The 16681-nt window shown below is 45.1% G+C and overlaps 1 protein-coding gene across 8 annotated transcripts in view; it reads right to left on the bottom strand.

The window, feature by feature from the left end:
- Window positions 1–514: 514 nt before the first annotated feature.
- PPP4R1 (protein phosphatase 4 regulatory subunit 1) overlaps window positions 515–16681 on the bottom strand; it is a 70519-nt gene continuing 54352 nt past the window's right edge. For all 8 annotated transcript variants that reach the window (XM_081252221.1, XM_081252222.1, XM_081252225.1 and 5 more), the window contains 6 exons: window positions 15777–15938; window positions 6333–6433; window positions 3647–3767; window positions 3421–3555; window positions 2861–3002; window positions 515–1660 (listed from right to left, as the gene is read on the bottom strand). In XM_081252221.1, coding sequence (XP_081108347.1) covers window positions 1497–1660; window positions 2861–3002; window positions 3421–3555; window positions 3647–3767; window positions 6333–6433; window positions 15777–15938 — 825 coding nt within the window. In that variant the 3' untranslated portion in view covers window positions 515–1496. The remainder of the gene's footprint in view (window positions 1661–2860; window positions 3003–3420; window positions 3556–3646; window positions 3768–6332; window positions 6434–15776; window positions 15939–16681) is intronic.

Raw genomic sequence — 16681 nt, 5'->3', positions numbered from 1 at the left:
GTCACACATTATTCCCAGTGCACAAATATCCAGGTTATAAAGCAAGAGTAAAAGACCAAAGGCTCATCTGTAATGACATATACAGGAAGCACCCTGTGTATCCCCAAATCTACCTGCCAAGGTTTAAGGCCCTACTCGGCTTAACTACAAACTTGGGGAGTCCCCACTAGCTGAGGAGACAAAACCAAAAATCACAGAAGCACCGCGGCCGCTCAGAGGCCAAGGGTCTTCCAACCTGGGCTCAAAAAAGCAACGAGCATCTCTCCACAGCCCTTCATAAAAGCACGTTCACGCAGCATCTCACCTGATGCAGACATGCGTGGGCAGGCAGGCTCCACCACCGCCCCTTGCACAGGCAGACCTGGGCTCTGAGGCCTCTCCTGGGAGTGAAGACCCCTGGGTGAGCCCCAGGTGCACGCTTGCCCTCGGTGGGGGGCTGCCCAGGAGGCCCCGCTGCCAGCCAAGAGCAGAACTGGCCCGGGGGTGTGCGTAGATTTCAAAGAAATTACTGAACTAGTTAAAAGACATATTTTAATCTAGTTTTCCCATTTTATACTAAAATCATTAATACAGGTCACAAATTGCAATTATTCGCAGATATCTAGAAAACAGTCAAAAGTGTATCTATCTCTCTGTATAGATCTTAGTAATAAATTTTATTTGAACAAGAGAACTTGTGCACAAGAGTTGAACAGCATGATTACAGACTGCGGCCCTCCCCAGGGGAGGCACAGGTATGTACAGTATGTGAGACAAAGTTGCACCTCAGAGCTGATCATGATCAAGTCAAAAACACCTGACATACAGTTTACGTGCTAATAAATTTCCTTCGGGTCATGACCAGCATGAAAAAAAATCAGGACATAGATACTCAGCAAAGGCTCTGTAAATGTGCACAGCAATATGCTGCATTTAAGAGTTAAAATCAGACTCTACTTAGTGTTAGCATCAAGCCCTTAGGAGAAATCCAAAAAATATCTCCTTTCCCGTTCACACACGTCAAAAACTATTCACACTTGGGGCTGGACTGGGCAGCTGGCCTCAGACCCCACCAGGGCCTTGCCCGTGTGGACACAGCGAGGGTTAATACTGGAGGTCTCTTCCCCATCCCGGCTCGCGGCCGCCTTCTGGCTGCACTTCCACCTCTCAGTCATTAAATTAAACCAGCAGAAAGCAACGCAGGCCTCTGGGAGTCCCATCCCTTCCACAAGAAGAATGCTAGGCCAATTCAAGTTTCGTTCAGTCAGGAAGACAGAAGGATTTAAGGCTTCGGTGACGATTATAATCCTCTGAGAAATTATTTTCCCTTCAAGTCAAGATAATAGTGTTTACTGTACTATCCCTTGACTCTGAAAATCCCTGGTATCGGTGTAGGCAACTTGCACCTGCAATCAAGTCTGCAAGGGAGGAAGGTCCCCCACAGCTGTCCCAGGCCATGTGTGGTCACGAGCCAAACCTCGGCTCCCCGGAAGTGGGGAGACCCCGGTCCACGCCGTCTAGTAGGTGGAGGAGGCCGTGCTCATGGCATCTTCAGAGATCTTGGTGTTGGCTGGGTGGATGCTTGCGAAGTACTTGACGTCACTGTCACGGTCCATCTGAAGAGCCATAATGGTCTGCTCCACGGCCTCCTGGTGACAGCTGGCAGAGGTTAGGAAATACTCTGGAAACGGGAAGAGCAAATCACAAATGAAATTAGCTTTGTTGGATTATAAACAGTAATCCAAATTGACTTGTGTTTTATGAAAAAAATCCCCAAATGTAGGAGAATTAGGAGATTTATCTTTTTTTTTTTTTTTTTTGGCTGTGTTGGGTCTTTGTTGCTGTTGGCTTTCTCTAGTTGCAGTGAGCGGGGGCTACTCTTCATTGCGGTGCGCGGGCTTCTCACTGCGGTGGCTTCTCTTGCTGCAGAGCACGGGCTCTAGGTGCGTGGGCTTCAGTAATTGTGGCACGTGGGCTCAGTAGTTGTGGCTCGTGGGGTCTAGAGCACAGGCTCAGTAGCTGTGGTGTGCGGGCTTAGTTGCTCTGCAGCATGTGGGATCTTCCCGGCCCAGGGCTTGAACCCGTGTCCCCTGCACTGGCAGGCGGATTCTTAACCACTGTGCCACCAGGGAAGCCCCTATCTTGTTTTAATAACAGACTAAATCTCATGATATTTAATGGCAGCAATGTTAGTAAATATGTTAAAACTTGTACTTGTTACAGCTATTAATTAGCTCAGTAAAAGGAAAAACATTTCCAAATACAAACCACACACACAAAACCAGAGTCCTCTCTGTCTGTTCAACATGATAAATTCCAAAGGAGAAAAAAGAAGCAACGTTAATTTGCCCCTATTCTTTGAAGTCTATTACCAACTTCTTTCTGTGCTTTGTTCATGAATTCACGCATTCAAATGATATTTATTAGGCATTTCTGGGGGATTACAATAAGTAAAACAACCTGAATCTTAAGGTGCTCATAATTTGCAGCAAAGCAAACACTAAGGGGCACGTCTTCCGCCTAATGAATGAAACGCAGGAGGAAACTCAAACACGCCTCCCGCCCCAATGGCAGCGACAGATGTTCACGTGGGGCGAACCAAAGGCAGTATTCGTCACACAGTCCTCACTGAATTTCCAACTTTTCAAACTACTAAGTTTTAAATTATAAAGAAAAATTCACCTAGAACAGAACAGTGAAAATCCAACACCGCTCTCCTCGCCCCTTAATCGGCTTTGTGTCCTTTCTCGACAGGAACCACCACTAAGTCGCAGTACATTCTCGGACCAGACTATTCCTACGACCCCAACCCTTCCGCTCGGGCGCCCACCTGTCCCGTGTCCCCACCACCTACCCTTCTCCTCGTGGGTCGCCCGCCTACCTTTTTCTAGCAGAGTTTGTCGCAGGGTCTTCGCGAGGAGCACGCGGACATTCGGAACCCTATCGTTTGCCAAGGTGAGCAGGTGTGGCATCAGATGCACAGCGAACTGGTCCATGGGCAGGCATTCATCTTCAATGACGGTCTGGGGACAGAAAGACCTGCTTCAATCTGCCGGCTCAGTCGAACAGGCTGTAAGTAATACCAGCTCGCAAAACCTTTTAGAAACAACTTAAGTGCCTCAGGTTTCAGTTACAGCTTTTTAAAACAATATTCCAGGCACTCAGGAGCTCAAAACAAAGTGATACAGTTAAGTCCCCACAGAGACGCACAGCTGTGACCTGCCCCACGGAGGCCTGGCATCACAGTCATGTTCACAGCCACAGACTCGCAAACTCCGTGGACCAGGACGACGGCCAGGGCAGCACTGCTTTCGGGAGCTCGGGGGACGGAGCGGGGAAGGGTGAGCCAGATGGCGAAGCTCTGCTCTCAAGGATGAGAGCGAGGGTGTGGAGGGGGGCAAGGGGCCCAAGGAGACAGGCAGCCGGTGCGGCCGCACTCACCTGGCAGACAAAGACGAAGGCCTGCCGCCCGGACCACCGGGGACAGCGGCCGAAGCTCTCCACCAGCTCACGGATGAGGTCCACCCCAAAAGTGGGCGGCGCGGCCCGGTGCAGCTTCCGCACCATCTCGCCAACCTAGGGGGGCACGCACTGGTGAGCCACACCTCTGCCCGGTGTTCTCACCAAACATGTGCTGGGCTAGGGCTGTAAGAACTTGAACACGTACCAACTTGTAGGAAATCCAACGAACAGAAGAAACTTTATCTGCGCACAGATTCAGGGCAATGGGGCGTAGATAGTCATAAATGTCTCTGGGGCTGTATAACTCTAGAAGTAAAATCAGCTGTCTACAAAGTGAATTATAAAAATAAAAATACAATTACGATTCAACAATAAACACGACAAATGAAAATAGGTTGCTCGTGTGAAGCATGAGTCACCAGGGTCGTGTCTGTGAGAGGAACACATGCAGAGACCAGCGATTGGCCTGGACGCTGCGTGTCTGGATCTACATCTAAACAACACCCACGTTCAGGACACAAACACTGCGGAACTGTATCCACGGCGACGGACACAGAGCAAAGCGCGTCCCGGCTGGCTCCATGGGGCCACGGGACACGGTCCCGCAGTGACTGCTGAGGACCTGCTGGGAAACTCCTGTCCACACAGCAGCCGTCTAGTGAGAAGGTGCCAGAAGCCTCAGGCAGCCTGCTGTGTACCAGTCAGGCTCCGGGAAGCTTCTCAGGGAGGCTCTGGTACCAGGGGTGGGGGACACGGGGAGGCCCCTCCTGCGCCTACTCCCACCAAGTCACCGAGAACCGGGGACCAGGGCGTCCCCCAGCAGCCTGAGTGGAGGACGCAGCGACACCCTCCCAGGAGGACCGCAGACATGCTGAGACTCCCACCTCCCGGGCTGTGTGTCTGCGGCGAGTTACGTGTGCCATCGGCAGGAGGCGGACAACACAGACAAACAGCAATGAGCCGCCCCGCCCGAGGGCACACGGATCCCCAGGGAGGCGCCCCGCAGACCCCCCTCCCAGCCTGGGGCGCACGGGGAGGCCTCGCTCTCAAGGAGCAAAAGCCTTCTGCGGCCGGTGGAGGGGCAGCAAAGCCTGTCCGCGCCCCTGCCCGGGCAAGGCCAGGCTGCAGCCGGAGACAGGGGACGGGAAAAGCCCGTTCCCGGCGTGGGGCCGCAGAGCCTCGGAGCCAAGCGCAAGTCTCGTCCTGCTGGGGAGGCGTGGGAAGCACTGCCCTGACCGAGCACGAGCACAGGGCAGAGACACGAGCCCCGGGGCGGGTGGGGGCTCTGGGGAGCCCAGCACACAGACATCCCCAAGACCGAGGCAGAACCAAGGGGCAGAGAGCCTCCCCTCGCCCAGCACCCGGCGCCCTCCACCACGTGGCAACCGGGGCACAGGGAAGGAGAGGTACGTGCGCGGGGGTTGGGGAGAGAAGAGTGACAGAGGAGTAAAGGGATGCCGGAACGCAGGGGTGGAGGGGCGGAGGGATACAGGCACGGAGGGATACAGGCGCGGAGGGATACAGGGGCGGAGGGGCAAGGGGATGAAGGGAAGAAGGGATGAAGGGATACAGGGATACAGGGATACAGGGGCAGAGGGTTCGCAGAGCACGGGACGAGGAGGCCCCCAGCCCCAGCTTCCACCATCAGCAAAAGGCAGCAGCAGCCCACGGCTGGACGAAATGAAGTGCAGAGGGCACAGAAGGTCATACGGAGACACCACCAACCAACCCAGCACCTGCTGCCTGGACGGCTCAGCCGTCCACAACAGCTGCAGAGGAGGCCAGGCAAGACAGAACTCAGGGCAGTTATCCTGTCATGCACTGAAAGAAACTGAGCCCCAAACTCCATACCCAGCAAAGATATCTTTTGAAAATGCAGGTGAGGTCCAGAATCCAGAATATTTAATAAAGAACTCTTACAATTCAGCAACCCAATTTAAGACAAGCAGCCCGATTAAAAAATATGCAATGGACTTGAATAGACATTTCTCCAGAGAATATATACAGATGGCCAACAGCACACGAAATGGTGCTAAACATCACTAAACATTAAAGAAATGCACATCAAGACCAAAGTGAGATGCTACTTTACACCCACCGTACTACTGGCTACAATTAGAAAGAAAAAAAAAAAAAGGAAAACAGCAAGTGCCAGGGAGGATGTGGGGAAATGGGAACCCTCATCCACTGCTGGTGGGAATGTAAAACGCTGCAGCCGTTGTGGACACAGTCATGCAGTTCCTCAACAAGTTAAACACAGAATTACTGGATGACCCAGCAAATCCACGTCAAAAAACTTGTATCAGTACATCAATGTTCACAGCAGCACCACTCACATCAGCCAGAAGGCAGAAACAACCCAGATGAATGGGTTAAAAGGTGGTATGTTCACATCAGAGTATTATTCACTCATCACAAGTAACGAAGTTCTGACACAGCTGCCACATGGATGGACCCCGACAACACTGCGCTGAGTGAGGGAGCCGTGCACAGAGGCTGGGGGTTATGCGGCGCATCTGGAGCAAACGCTCAGAAACGCAAACACGCACGGAGACAGCGGACTGATGGCTGCAGGGCCGCTGCTTATGGGCATGGGGTGTCCTTCTGGGAGGACGCAATGTTCTACAACTATACGGGGGGACACTGCACCAGCAGCAAAAGTGGTTATGTGTATTTTACCACAATTAAAAAAAAGTGAAGGTGACATGGTCTTATAAAAAAAAGCTGAGAAAATTCACTGCCAGCAAGACCTGTGTTACAGGCAGTGTTAAAGGAACAGGATACCAGGCAGAAACTTGGACCCACACAAAGTGATGAAGAAATCCAGGAAAGGTAAAGACGAAGCAACACACACACCCCGAAACACAGTCTGATGAAGTATGAGAACTTACTCAGCCAGTTCAGCTCGAAAGCGCCAATTTCTACTATTGTCTGTCACCAAAAACTCCTGAAGTTGATAAAGATATTCTCTTCTTTTGTCAATATGAAGAAGCTGAAGAAACAAATAAAAATATTCACTAGGACATTGGCAGAGACATTATTTCCTTTACCAGACTGCTTAAAAAAAATGACTCTAAATCACATGGTTAGTTCTTCTGAAGGAGAATAGATGTAGTAGGTACATTTGTTTTAAAAATTGGTATTAAGTCCATTTTCCCTGATAATCCCATTTATCTTCAAGAGTCATTTTCCCCTTTTGAAATATTTGCTTCTTGAGCTAGTAAGTGGCCTCTACTGTCCCTTGTCCCCGGGCAAAGCTTTACTAGAACACTCCTGTGACATCCTTGTTGTCACAGATCCTTTGAAGACAGGGATTATGCTCCTACTCATAGTGTGAGCCCAGTGGACAGCACTATGATGGCATACAGTAGGTGCTCAATAAATATTTGAGTGAAAAAAATAAATTTATCCCAATAACCATTCTATAAATATTTATACAAGGGGGAAAACCCTAAAAGTTGATATAAACAGAAGCAAGTAAATTTAACTTACATCAAACAGATAAGAGTCACAATGAAAAAGTCTAAGTTTAAACTCAGTATTCTGACCATATATCTTCATGGAACATGTTCTAATGACAGAAAGTGCTGAAGGAAATCTTGACCATTACTTGGTTAATTTGATGTTGGAACAGTTCTAAAACACAGAATTGAGCAAATGACTAAATAATTTAACGTTTTCAAAAACTGTTTTTACCACAATAGAAAAGAAAAAAAATGTGAAGGAGAGGAAATGGTACTGGATTGGAAGATGCAATATGAACTAAATAATTTTTTTAAACACCCAAACCAAAAAACCCCCTCCTAGCTCCTGTCCCCTGAAAAAGCCTAAAAGAAATGACGTCCGGGAGCAATGAGCACATCTAATGCCTGGATCTTGGCTTCTAAATCCCAACTCTCCACCAGCAAAGACCAGGGCTCCTCGGGGAGATCCTGACTCCCGGCTGGAGAGAAAGGAGAAGGTAGGCCTGAAAGTAAGATGTGCCTGGAAGTGAGGGGGCCGATCAAAAGGACAGAGGAGGTGGCTGTAAGGGGCTCTTATTTGCCAGATTTGATGGTCAAAACAAATGACAGGAGGAGCTTCAAGATGGCGAAAGAGTAAGATGCGGAGATCACCTTCCTCCCCACAAATACATCAGAAATACATCTACATGTGGAACAACTCCTACAGAACACCTACTGCACGCTGGCAGAAGACCTCAGACCTCCCAAAAGGCAAGAAACTCCCCACGTACCTGGGTAGGGCAAAAGAAAAAAAGAAAAAACAAAGACAAAGAATAGGGACGGGACCTGCACCAGTGGGAGGGAGCTGTGAAGGAGGAAAGGTTTCCACATACTAGGAAGCCCCTTCGCAGGCGGAGACTGGGGGTGGCAGGGGGAAGGTTCAGAACCACGGAGGAGAGCGCAGCAACAAGGGTGCGGAGGGCAAAGCGGAGAGATTTCCGCACAGAGGATCAGTGCCGGCCAGCACTCACCTGCCCGAGAGGCTTGTCTGCTCACCCACCGGGACGAGTGGGGGCTGGGAGCTGAGGCTCGGGCTTTGGAGGTCAGATCCCAGGGAGAGGACTGGGGTTGGCTGTGTGAACACAGCCTGAAGGGGGCTAGTCCGCCACAGCTAGCTGGGAGGGAGTCCGGGAAAAAGTCTGGAGCTGCCGAAGAGACAAGAGACTTTTTCTCGCCTCTTTGTTTCCTGGTGTGCGAGGAGAGGGCATTAAGAGCGCCACTTAAAGGAGCTCCAGAGACGGGCGTGAGCCGCGGCTGTCAGCGCGGACCCCAGAGACGGGCATGAGGCGCTAAGGCTGCTGCTGCCGCCACCAAGAAGCCTGTGTGCAAGCACAGGTCACTATCCACACCTCCCCTCCTGGGAGCCTGTGCAGCCCGCCGCTGCCAGGGTCCCAGGACCCAAGGACAACTTCCCCAGGAGAACGCACGGTGCCCCTCAGGCTGGTGCAATGTCACGCTGGCTTCTGTCGCCACCACAGGCTCGCCCTGCATTCCATACCCCTCCCTCCCCCTGGACTGAGTGAGCCAGAACCCCCAAATCAGCTGCTCATTTAACCCCGTCCTGTCTGAGCGAAGAACAGATGCCCTCAGGCAACCTACACACAGAGGCAGGTCCAAATCCAAAGCTGAACCCTGGGAGCTGTGCGAACAATGAGAAAGGGAAATCTCTCCCAGCAGCCTCAGGAGCAGTGGATTAAATCTCCGCAATCAACTTGATGTACCCTGCATCTGTGGAATACCTGAATAGACAACGAATCATCCCAAATTGAGGAGGTGGACTTTGGGAGCAACGATATATATATATATATTTTTCCCTTTTTCTCTTTTTGTGAGTGTGTATGTATATGCTTCTATGTGTAATTTTGTCTGTATAGCTTTGCTTTTACCATTTGTCCTAGGGTTCTGTCTGTCCGTTTTTTTTTATTACTTAAAAAAATTTTTTTTCTTATTTTTTATAACTTTATTTTATTTTATTTTATTTTATCTTCTTCTTTCTTTCTTTCTTTTCCCCCTTTTATTCTGAGCCGTGTGAAGGACAGGTTCTTAGTGCTCCAGCCAGGCGTCAGGGCTGTGCCTCTGAGGTGGGAGAGCCAAGTTCAGGACACTGGTCCACAAGAGAACTCCCAGCTCCACGTAATATCAAATGGTGAAAATCTCCCAGAGATCTCCATCTCAATGCCAAGACCCAGCTCCACTCAATGACCAGCAAGCTACGGTGCTGGACACCCTATGCCAAACAACTAGCAAGACAGGAACACAACCCCATCCATTAGCACAGAGGCTGCCTAAAATCATAACAAGGCCACAGATACCCCAAAACACACCACCAGATGTGGACCTCCTGCCCACCAGAAAGACAAGATCCAGCCTCATCCATCAGAACACAGGCACTAGTCCCCCTCCACCAGGAAGCCTACACAACCCACTGACCCAACCTTAGCCACTGCAGACAGACACCAAAAACAACAGAAACTACGAACCTGCAGCCTGCAAAAAGGAGACCCCAAGCACAGTAAGTTAAGCAAAATGAGAAGACACAGAAACACACAGCAGATGAAGGAACAAGATAAAAACCCACCAGACCTAACAAATGAAGAGGAAATAGGCAGTCTACCTGAAAAAGAATTCAGAATAATGATAGTAAAGATGATCCAAAATCTTGGAAATAGAATGGAGAAAATACAAGAAACATTTAACAAGGACCTAGAAGAACTAAAGAGCAAACAAACAGAGATGAACAACACAGTAAATGAAATTAAAAATACTGTCGAAGGGATCAATAGCAGAATAACTGAGGCAGAAGAACAGATAAGTGACCTGGAAGATAAAATAGTGGAAATAGCTATTGCAGAGCAGAATAAAGAAAAAAGAATGAAAAGAATTGAGGACAGCATCAGAGACCTCTGGGACAACATTAAACGCATCAACATTCGAATTTTAGGGGTCCCAGAAGAAGAAGAGAAAAAGAAAGAGACTGAGAAAATATTTGAGAAGATTATAGTTGAAAACTTCCCTAATATAGGAAAGGAAATAGTTAATCAAGTCCAGGAAGCACAGAGAGTCCCATACAGGATAAATCCAAGGAGAAACACGCCAAGACACATATTAATCAAACTATCAAAAATTAAATACAAAGAACAAATATTAAAAGCAGCAAGGGAAAAACAACAAGTAACACATAAGGGAATCCCCATAAGGTTAACAGCTGATCTTTCAGCAGAAACTCTGCAAGCCAGAAGGGAGTGGCAAGACATATTTAAAGAGATGAAAGAGAGAAAAACCTACAACCAAGATTACTCTACCCAGCAAGGATCTCATTCAGATTTGACGGAGAAATTATAAGCTTTACAGACAAGCAAAAGCTAAGAGAATTCAGCACCACCAAACCAGCTCTACAACAAATGCTAAAGGAACTTCTCTAGGCAGGAAACACAAGTGAAGGAAAAGACCTACAATAATAAACCCAAAACAATTAAGAAAATGGTAATAGGAACATACATATAGATAACTACCTTAAATGTAAATGGATTAAATGCTCCAACCAAAAGACACAAGCTCACTGAATGGATACAAAAACAAGACCCATATATATGCTGTCTACAAGAGACCCACTTCAGACCCAGGGACACATGCAGACTGAAAGTGAGGGGATGGAAAAAGATATTCCATGCAAATGGAAATCAAAAGAAAGCTGGAGTAGCAATCCTCATATCAAGCAAAATAGACTTTAAAACAAAGACTATTACAAGAGACAAAGAAGGACACTACATAATGATCAAGGGATCAATCCAAGAAGAAGATACAACAATTGTAAATATTTATGCACCCAACATCGGAGCACCTAATACATAAGGCAAATATTAACAGCCATAAAAGGGGAAATTGACAGTAACACAATCATAGTAGGGGACTTTAACACCCCACTTTCACCAATGGACAGATCATCCAAAATGAAAACACATAAGGAAACAGAAGCTTTAAATGATACATTAAACAAGATGGACTTAATTGATATTTATAAGACATTCCATCCAAAAACAACAGAATACACATTCTTCTCAAGTGCTCATGGAACATTCTCCAGGATAGATCGTATCTTGGGTCACAAATCAAGCCTTGGTAAACTTAAGAAAACTGAAATCGTATCAAGTATCTTTTCCAACCACAATGCTATGAGACTAGATATCAATTACAGGAAAAAATCGGTAAGAAATACAAACACATGGAGGCTAAACAACACACTACTTAATAACCAAGAGATCACTGAAGAAATCTAAAAGGAAATCAAAAAATACCTAGAAACAAATGACAATGAAAACACAACTACCCAAAACCTATGGGATGCAGCAAAAGCAGTTCTAAGAGGGAAGTTTATAGCTATACAAGCCTACCTTAAGAAACAAGAAACATCTCAAATAAACAACCTAACCTTACACCTAAAGCAGTTAGAAAAAGAAGAACAAAAAACCCCCAAAGTTAGCAGAAGGAAAGAAATCATAAAGATCAGATCAGAAATAAATGAAAAAGAAATGAAGGAAAGGATGGCAAAGATCAATAAAAGTAAAAGCTGGTTCTTTGAGAAGATAAACAAAATTGATAAACCATTAGCCAGACTCATCAAGAAAAAAAGGGAGAAGACTCAAATCAATAGAATTAGAAATGAAAAAGGAGAAGTAACAACTGACACTGCAGAAATACAAAAGATCATGAGAGATTACTACAAGCAACTCTATGCCAATAAAATGGACAACCATGAAGAAATGGACAAATTCTTAGAAATGCACAACCTTCCGAGACTGAACCAGGAAGGAATAGAAAATATGAACAGACCAATCACAAGCACTGAAATTGAAACTGTGATTAAAAATCTTCCAATAAACAAAAGCCCAGGACCAGATGGCTTCACAGGTGAATTTTATTAAACATTTAGAGAAGAGCTAACACCTATCCTTCTCAAACTCTTCCACAATATAGCAGATGGAGGAACACTCCCAAACTCATTCTATGAGGCCACCATCACCCTGATACCAAAACCAGACAAAGATGTCACAAAGAAAGAAAACTACAGGCCAATATCACTGATCAACATAGACGCAAAAATCCTCAACAAAATACTAGCAAACAGAATCCAACAGCACATTAAAAGGATCATACACTATGATCAAGTGGGGTTTATCCCAGGAATGCAAGGATTCTTCAATATACGCAAATCAATCAACGTGATACACCATATTAACAAATTGAAGGAGAAAAACCATATGATCATCTCAATAGATGCAGAGAAAGCTTTCGACAAAATTCAACACCCATTTATGATAAAAACCCTCCAGAAAGTAGGCATAGAGGGAACTTTCCTCAACATAATAAAGGCCATATATGACCAACCCACAGCCAACATCATTTTCAATGGTGAAAAACTGAAACCATTTCCACTAAGATCAGGAACAAGACAAGGTTGCCCACTCTCACCACTATCATTCAACATAGTTGTGGAAGTTTTAGCCACAGCAACCAGAGAAGAAAAAGAAATAAAAGGAATACAAATCAGAAAAGAGGAAGTAAAGCTGTCACTGTTTGCAGATGACATAATACTATACATAGAGAATCCTAAAGATGCTACCAGAAAACTACTAGAGCTAATCAAAGAATTTGGTAAAGTAGTAGGATACAAAATTAATGCACAGAAGTGTCTTGCATTCCTATACACTAATGATGAAAATCTGAAAGTGTAACTAAGAAAACACTCCCAGTTACCACTGCAACCAAAAGAATAAAATATCTAGGAATAAACCTACCTAAGGAGACAGAAGACCTGTATGAAGAAAACTATAAGACACTGATGAAAGAAATTTAAAATGATACAAATAGATGGAGAGATATACCATGTTCTTGGACTGGAAGAATCAACATTGTGAAAATGACTCCACTACCCAAAGCAATCTACAGATTCAATGCAATCCCTATCAAACTACCACTGGCATTTTTCACAGAACTAGAACAAAAAATTTCACAATTTGTATGGAAACACAAAAGACCCCGAATAGCCAAAGCAATCTTGAGAAAGAAAAACAGAGCTCGAGGAATCAGGCTCCCTGACTTCAGACTATACTACAAAGCTACAGTAATCAAGACAGTATGGTACTGGCACAAAAACAGAAATATAGATCAATGGAACAGGATAGAAAGCCCAGAGATAAACCCACGCACATATGGTCACCTTGTCTTTGATAAAGGAGGCAAGAATATACAGTGGAGAAAAAGACAGCCTCTTCAATAAGTGCTGCTGGGAAAACTGAACAGCTACACATAAAAGAATGAAATTAGAACACTCCCTAACACCATACACAAAAATAAACTCAAAATGGATTAAAGACCTAAATGTAAGGCCAGACACCATCAAACTCTTAGAGGAAAACATAGGCAGAACACTCTATGACATAAATCACAGCAAGATCCTTTTTGACCCACCTCCTAGAGAAATGGAAATAAAAACAAAAATAAACAAATGGGACCTAATGAAACTTAAAAGCTTTTGCACAGCAAAGGAAAACATAAACAAGGCAAAAAGACAACCCTCAGAATGGGAGAAAATATTTGCAAATGAAGCAACTGACAAAGGAATAATCTCCAAAACATACAAGCAACTCATGCAGCTCAATATCAAAAAAACAAACAACCCAATCCAAAAATGGGCAGAAGACCTAAATAGACATTTTTCCAAAGAAGATATACAGATTGCCAACAAACACATGAAAGAATGCTCAACATCATTAATCATTAGAGAAATGCAAATCAAAAGTACAATGAGATATCATCTCACACCGGTCAGAATGGCCACTATCAAAAAATCTACAAACAATAAATGCTGGAGAGGGTGGGGAGAAAAGGGAATCCTCTTGCACTGTTGGTGGGAATGTAAAGTGATACAGCCACTATAGAGAACAGTATGGAGGTTCCTTCAAAAACTAAAAATAGAACTACCATACGACCCAGCAATCCCACTACTGGGCATACACCCTGAGAAAACCATAATTCAAGAAGAGTCATGTACCAAAATGTTCTTTGCAGCTCTTTTTACAATAGCCAGGACCTGGAAGCAACCTAAGTGTCCATCAACAGATGAATGGATAAAGAAGATGTGGCACATATATACAATGGACTATTACTCAGCCATAAAAAGGAACGAAACTGAATTATTTGTAATGAGGTGGATGGACCTAGAGACTGTCATACAGAGTGAAGTAAGTCAGAAAGAGAAAGACAAATACTGTATGCTGACACATGTATATGGAATCTAAAAAAAAAAAAAAAGAAAGAAAAAATAATGATCAGAAGAACCCAGGGGCAAGATGGGAATAAAGATGCAGACCTCCTAGAGAATGGACTTGAGGATACAGGGAGGGGGCAGGGTAAGCTGTGACAAAGTGAGAGAGTGGCATGGACGTATATACACTATCAAACGTAAAACAGATAGTTAGTGGGAAGCAGCCACATAGCACAGGGAGATCAGCTCCGTGCTTTGTGACCACCTAGAGGGGTGGGATAGGGAGGGTGGGAGGGAGGGAGATGCAAGAGGGAAGAGATATGGGGACATATGTATATGTATAAACTGATTCACTCTGTTATAAAGCAGAAATTAACACACCATTGTAAAGCAATTATACTCCAATAAAGATGTTAAAAAACAAAGAAACAAAAAAACCCGACAGAAATCGATTATATTACACGGAATAAAAAAGTAATTCTAGAGTCCACAGATACTAAAAAAAACTTCCAAAAAGGCAGAGGAAGAGAAGGGAAAGGTTATCTTTACAGGAGATACTAACTAGTAAACACAGAAGGAATTACAAAGAACAGAAAATTAGTATTTTACAACTCACACAGTAACAAGTGATTCAGGCAAGAACCAGGTACAGATGCAGAAATGCAAAAGCACTGTGTGAAGGACTCAGGGAGAGAGCTGTTCAGAGTTCGAAAGAATCGCCCACTGAGGAGTCAATAACCTCGATGGAAAAGTAAGCTGACCCACGGCCAAGGGACCGGACTCAGCATCACCAGGGACCCAAGAGCCAACATCGTGTTACCCCTGACGCAACCCATTCAGAAAAACACCCAGGGACCTAGGTAGAGAGGTAATACTCCTGGCAGACAACACCTGTTTAACCTGAATCTAACTGTGTGACAGCGCTCAGGCAATTTCAAATTGGGGGGCATTCTCCAAAACCACTGGCTTGGCCCCTTCAAAAAGGTCCATGACATTACAGGTGAAAAGTCAGGGAAACTGTCCTAGATTTAAGAGGACTACAGAGACGTGATATTTAAATTCTGTGTGCAATTCCCCACTGGATTCTGAGTTGAGGGGACATTATTGGGACAATTAGAGCAATTTCAATTATGATACTTCTGCACCTCAAACTTTACGACTACAATAGTTCTCCCGGATAAAACAATTTGTAAAGTCAGCGCTGCTCCTGTCAGAGACCAGAGATCCACATCAGAGGTGTGAGGACACACCACAGAAGGCTTAATGTCCATGTAATTTCCTACATGTTAGTTCAGTAATTATGAGAAAAAAGGTACAAATGTTTTTAACCATGATCTAATGTCATTTAAAAATGAAATTTAGCATAATTTTTAAATTAAACACTGAAGTGACACTAGCAAAATTGATCAGAAGGGGACTATTTTTTAACCACATGGTACCATCAAACTCATGGCTACATTTGTTACATAGAACATACAGAAACCTATCTTGATGGCAGCATAAAGTCCAAACTTTAACTCTACAGTAGAATTTTAGTGTGTTTTTATACAAAAGAACTTAAAAATTACCTTCAGAAAATCATGCAAGTGTTTAAGGACACCTATCCTGACTTCATCGAGGTCTTTTAAAAACCCATTAAAAATTGGAACCAGATCTGCAGCTGTCAACTGATCTCCAAGGATGACTGCAAGTTCATGGATGGAGAAGGCTAAGGTCCTTCGAACTTTCCACTGCAGAAATAAAGACAACTGCGTGAGTAAGCTGATCACAAAGTCTTGGTACTTTAACTTTTGCACAATGCATGAAGGTTAATTTATTATATCTGAATGTTATTAATCTCAAGTTAAATCAGAATAAAATAGTAATAATAGATACCAAGTTTTAAATGCCTACTTTCTATCAAAAACTGGCAGAAAAATGCAAAATCCCTGCACAGTATATATTACCTCCCTTTCACTTAGGAAGGAAAAAAATGCTTGGAGATCACTGGTGGTGAAGCCAGTGTAGCTCTTGGAGCACTGGATGCCCAAGTTCCTGGCGTCCCACACAGATCGAAGGCTGGCTGGTGTGCCTCTCCCTGCACTGTGCCCCTCCCGACTCTGCACAGACTACCCTGGATTAAAAACAACCACAAAACTCGTTTTAAAGAACTGGCAATTAAAGAGACACAAGATTGGGCTTCCCTGGTGGCACAGTGGTTGAGAGTCCGCCTGCCAATGCAGGGGACACAGGCTCGTGCCCCGGTCCGGGAAGATCCCACATGCCGCGGAGCGGCTGGGCCTGTGAGCCATGGCCGCTGAGCCTGCGCGTCCGGAGCCTGTGCTCCGCAACGGGAGAGGCCACAGCAGTGAAAGGCCCGCATACTGCAAAAAAAAAAAAAAAAAAAAGAGACAAGATTGGGAAAATCTCTTGCAGGCAGCCCTGGAAAAGAACACCGGAACAGAAATGCGCTCCATTTACAGGAAACTTTATA

This window comes from Mesoplodon bidens, assembly GCF_964165515.1.
Source record: "Mesoplodon bidens genome assembly, chromosome: 13".
Classification (NCBI taxonomy): Eukaryota; Metazoa; Chordata; class Mammalia; order Artiodactyla; family Ziphiidae; genus Mesoplodon; species Mesoplodon bidens.
This window is presented reverse-complemented; position numbering and strand designations above follow the sequence as displayed.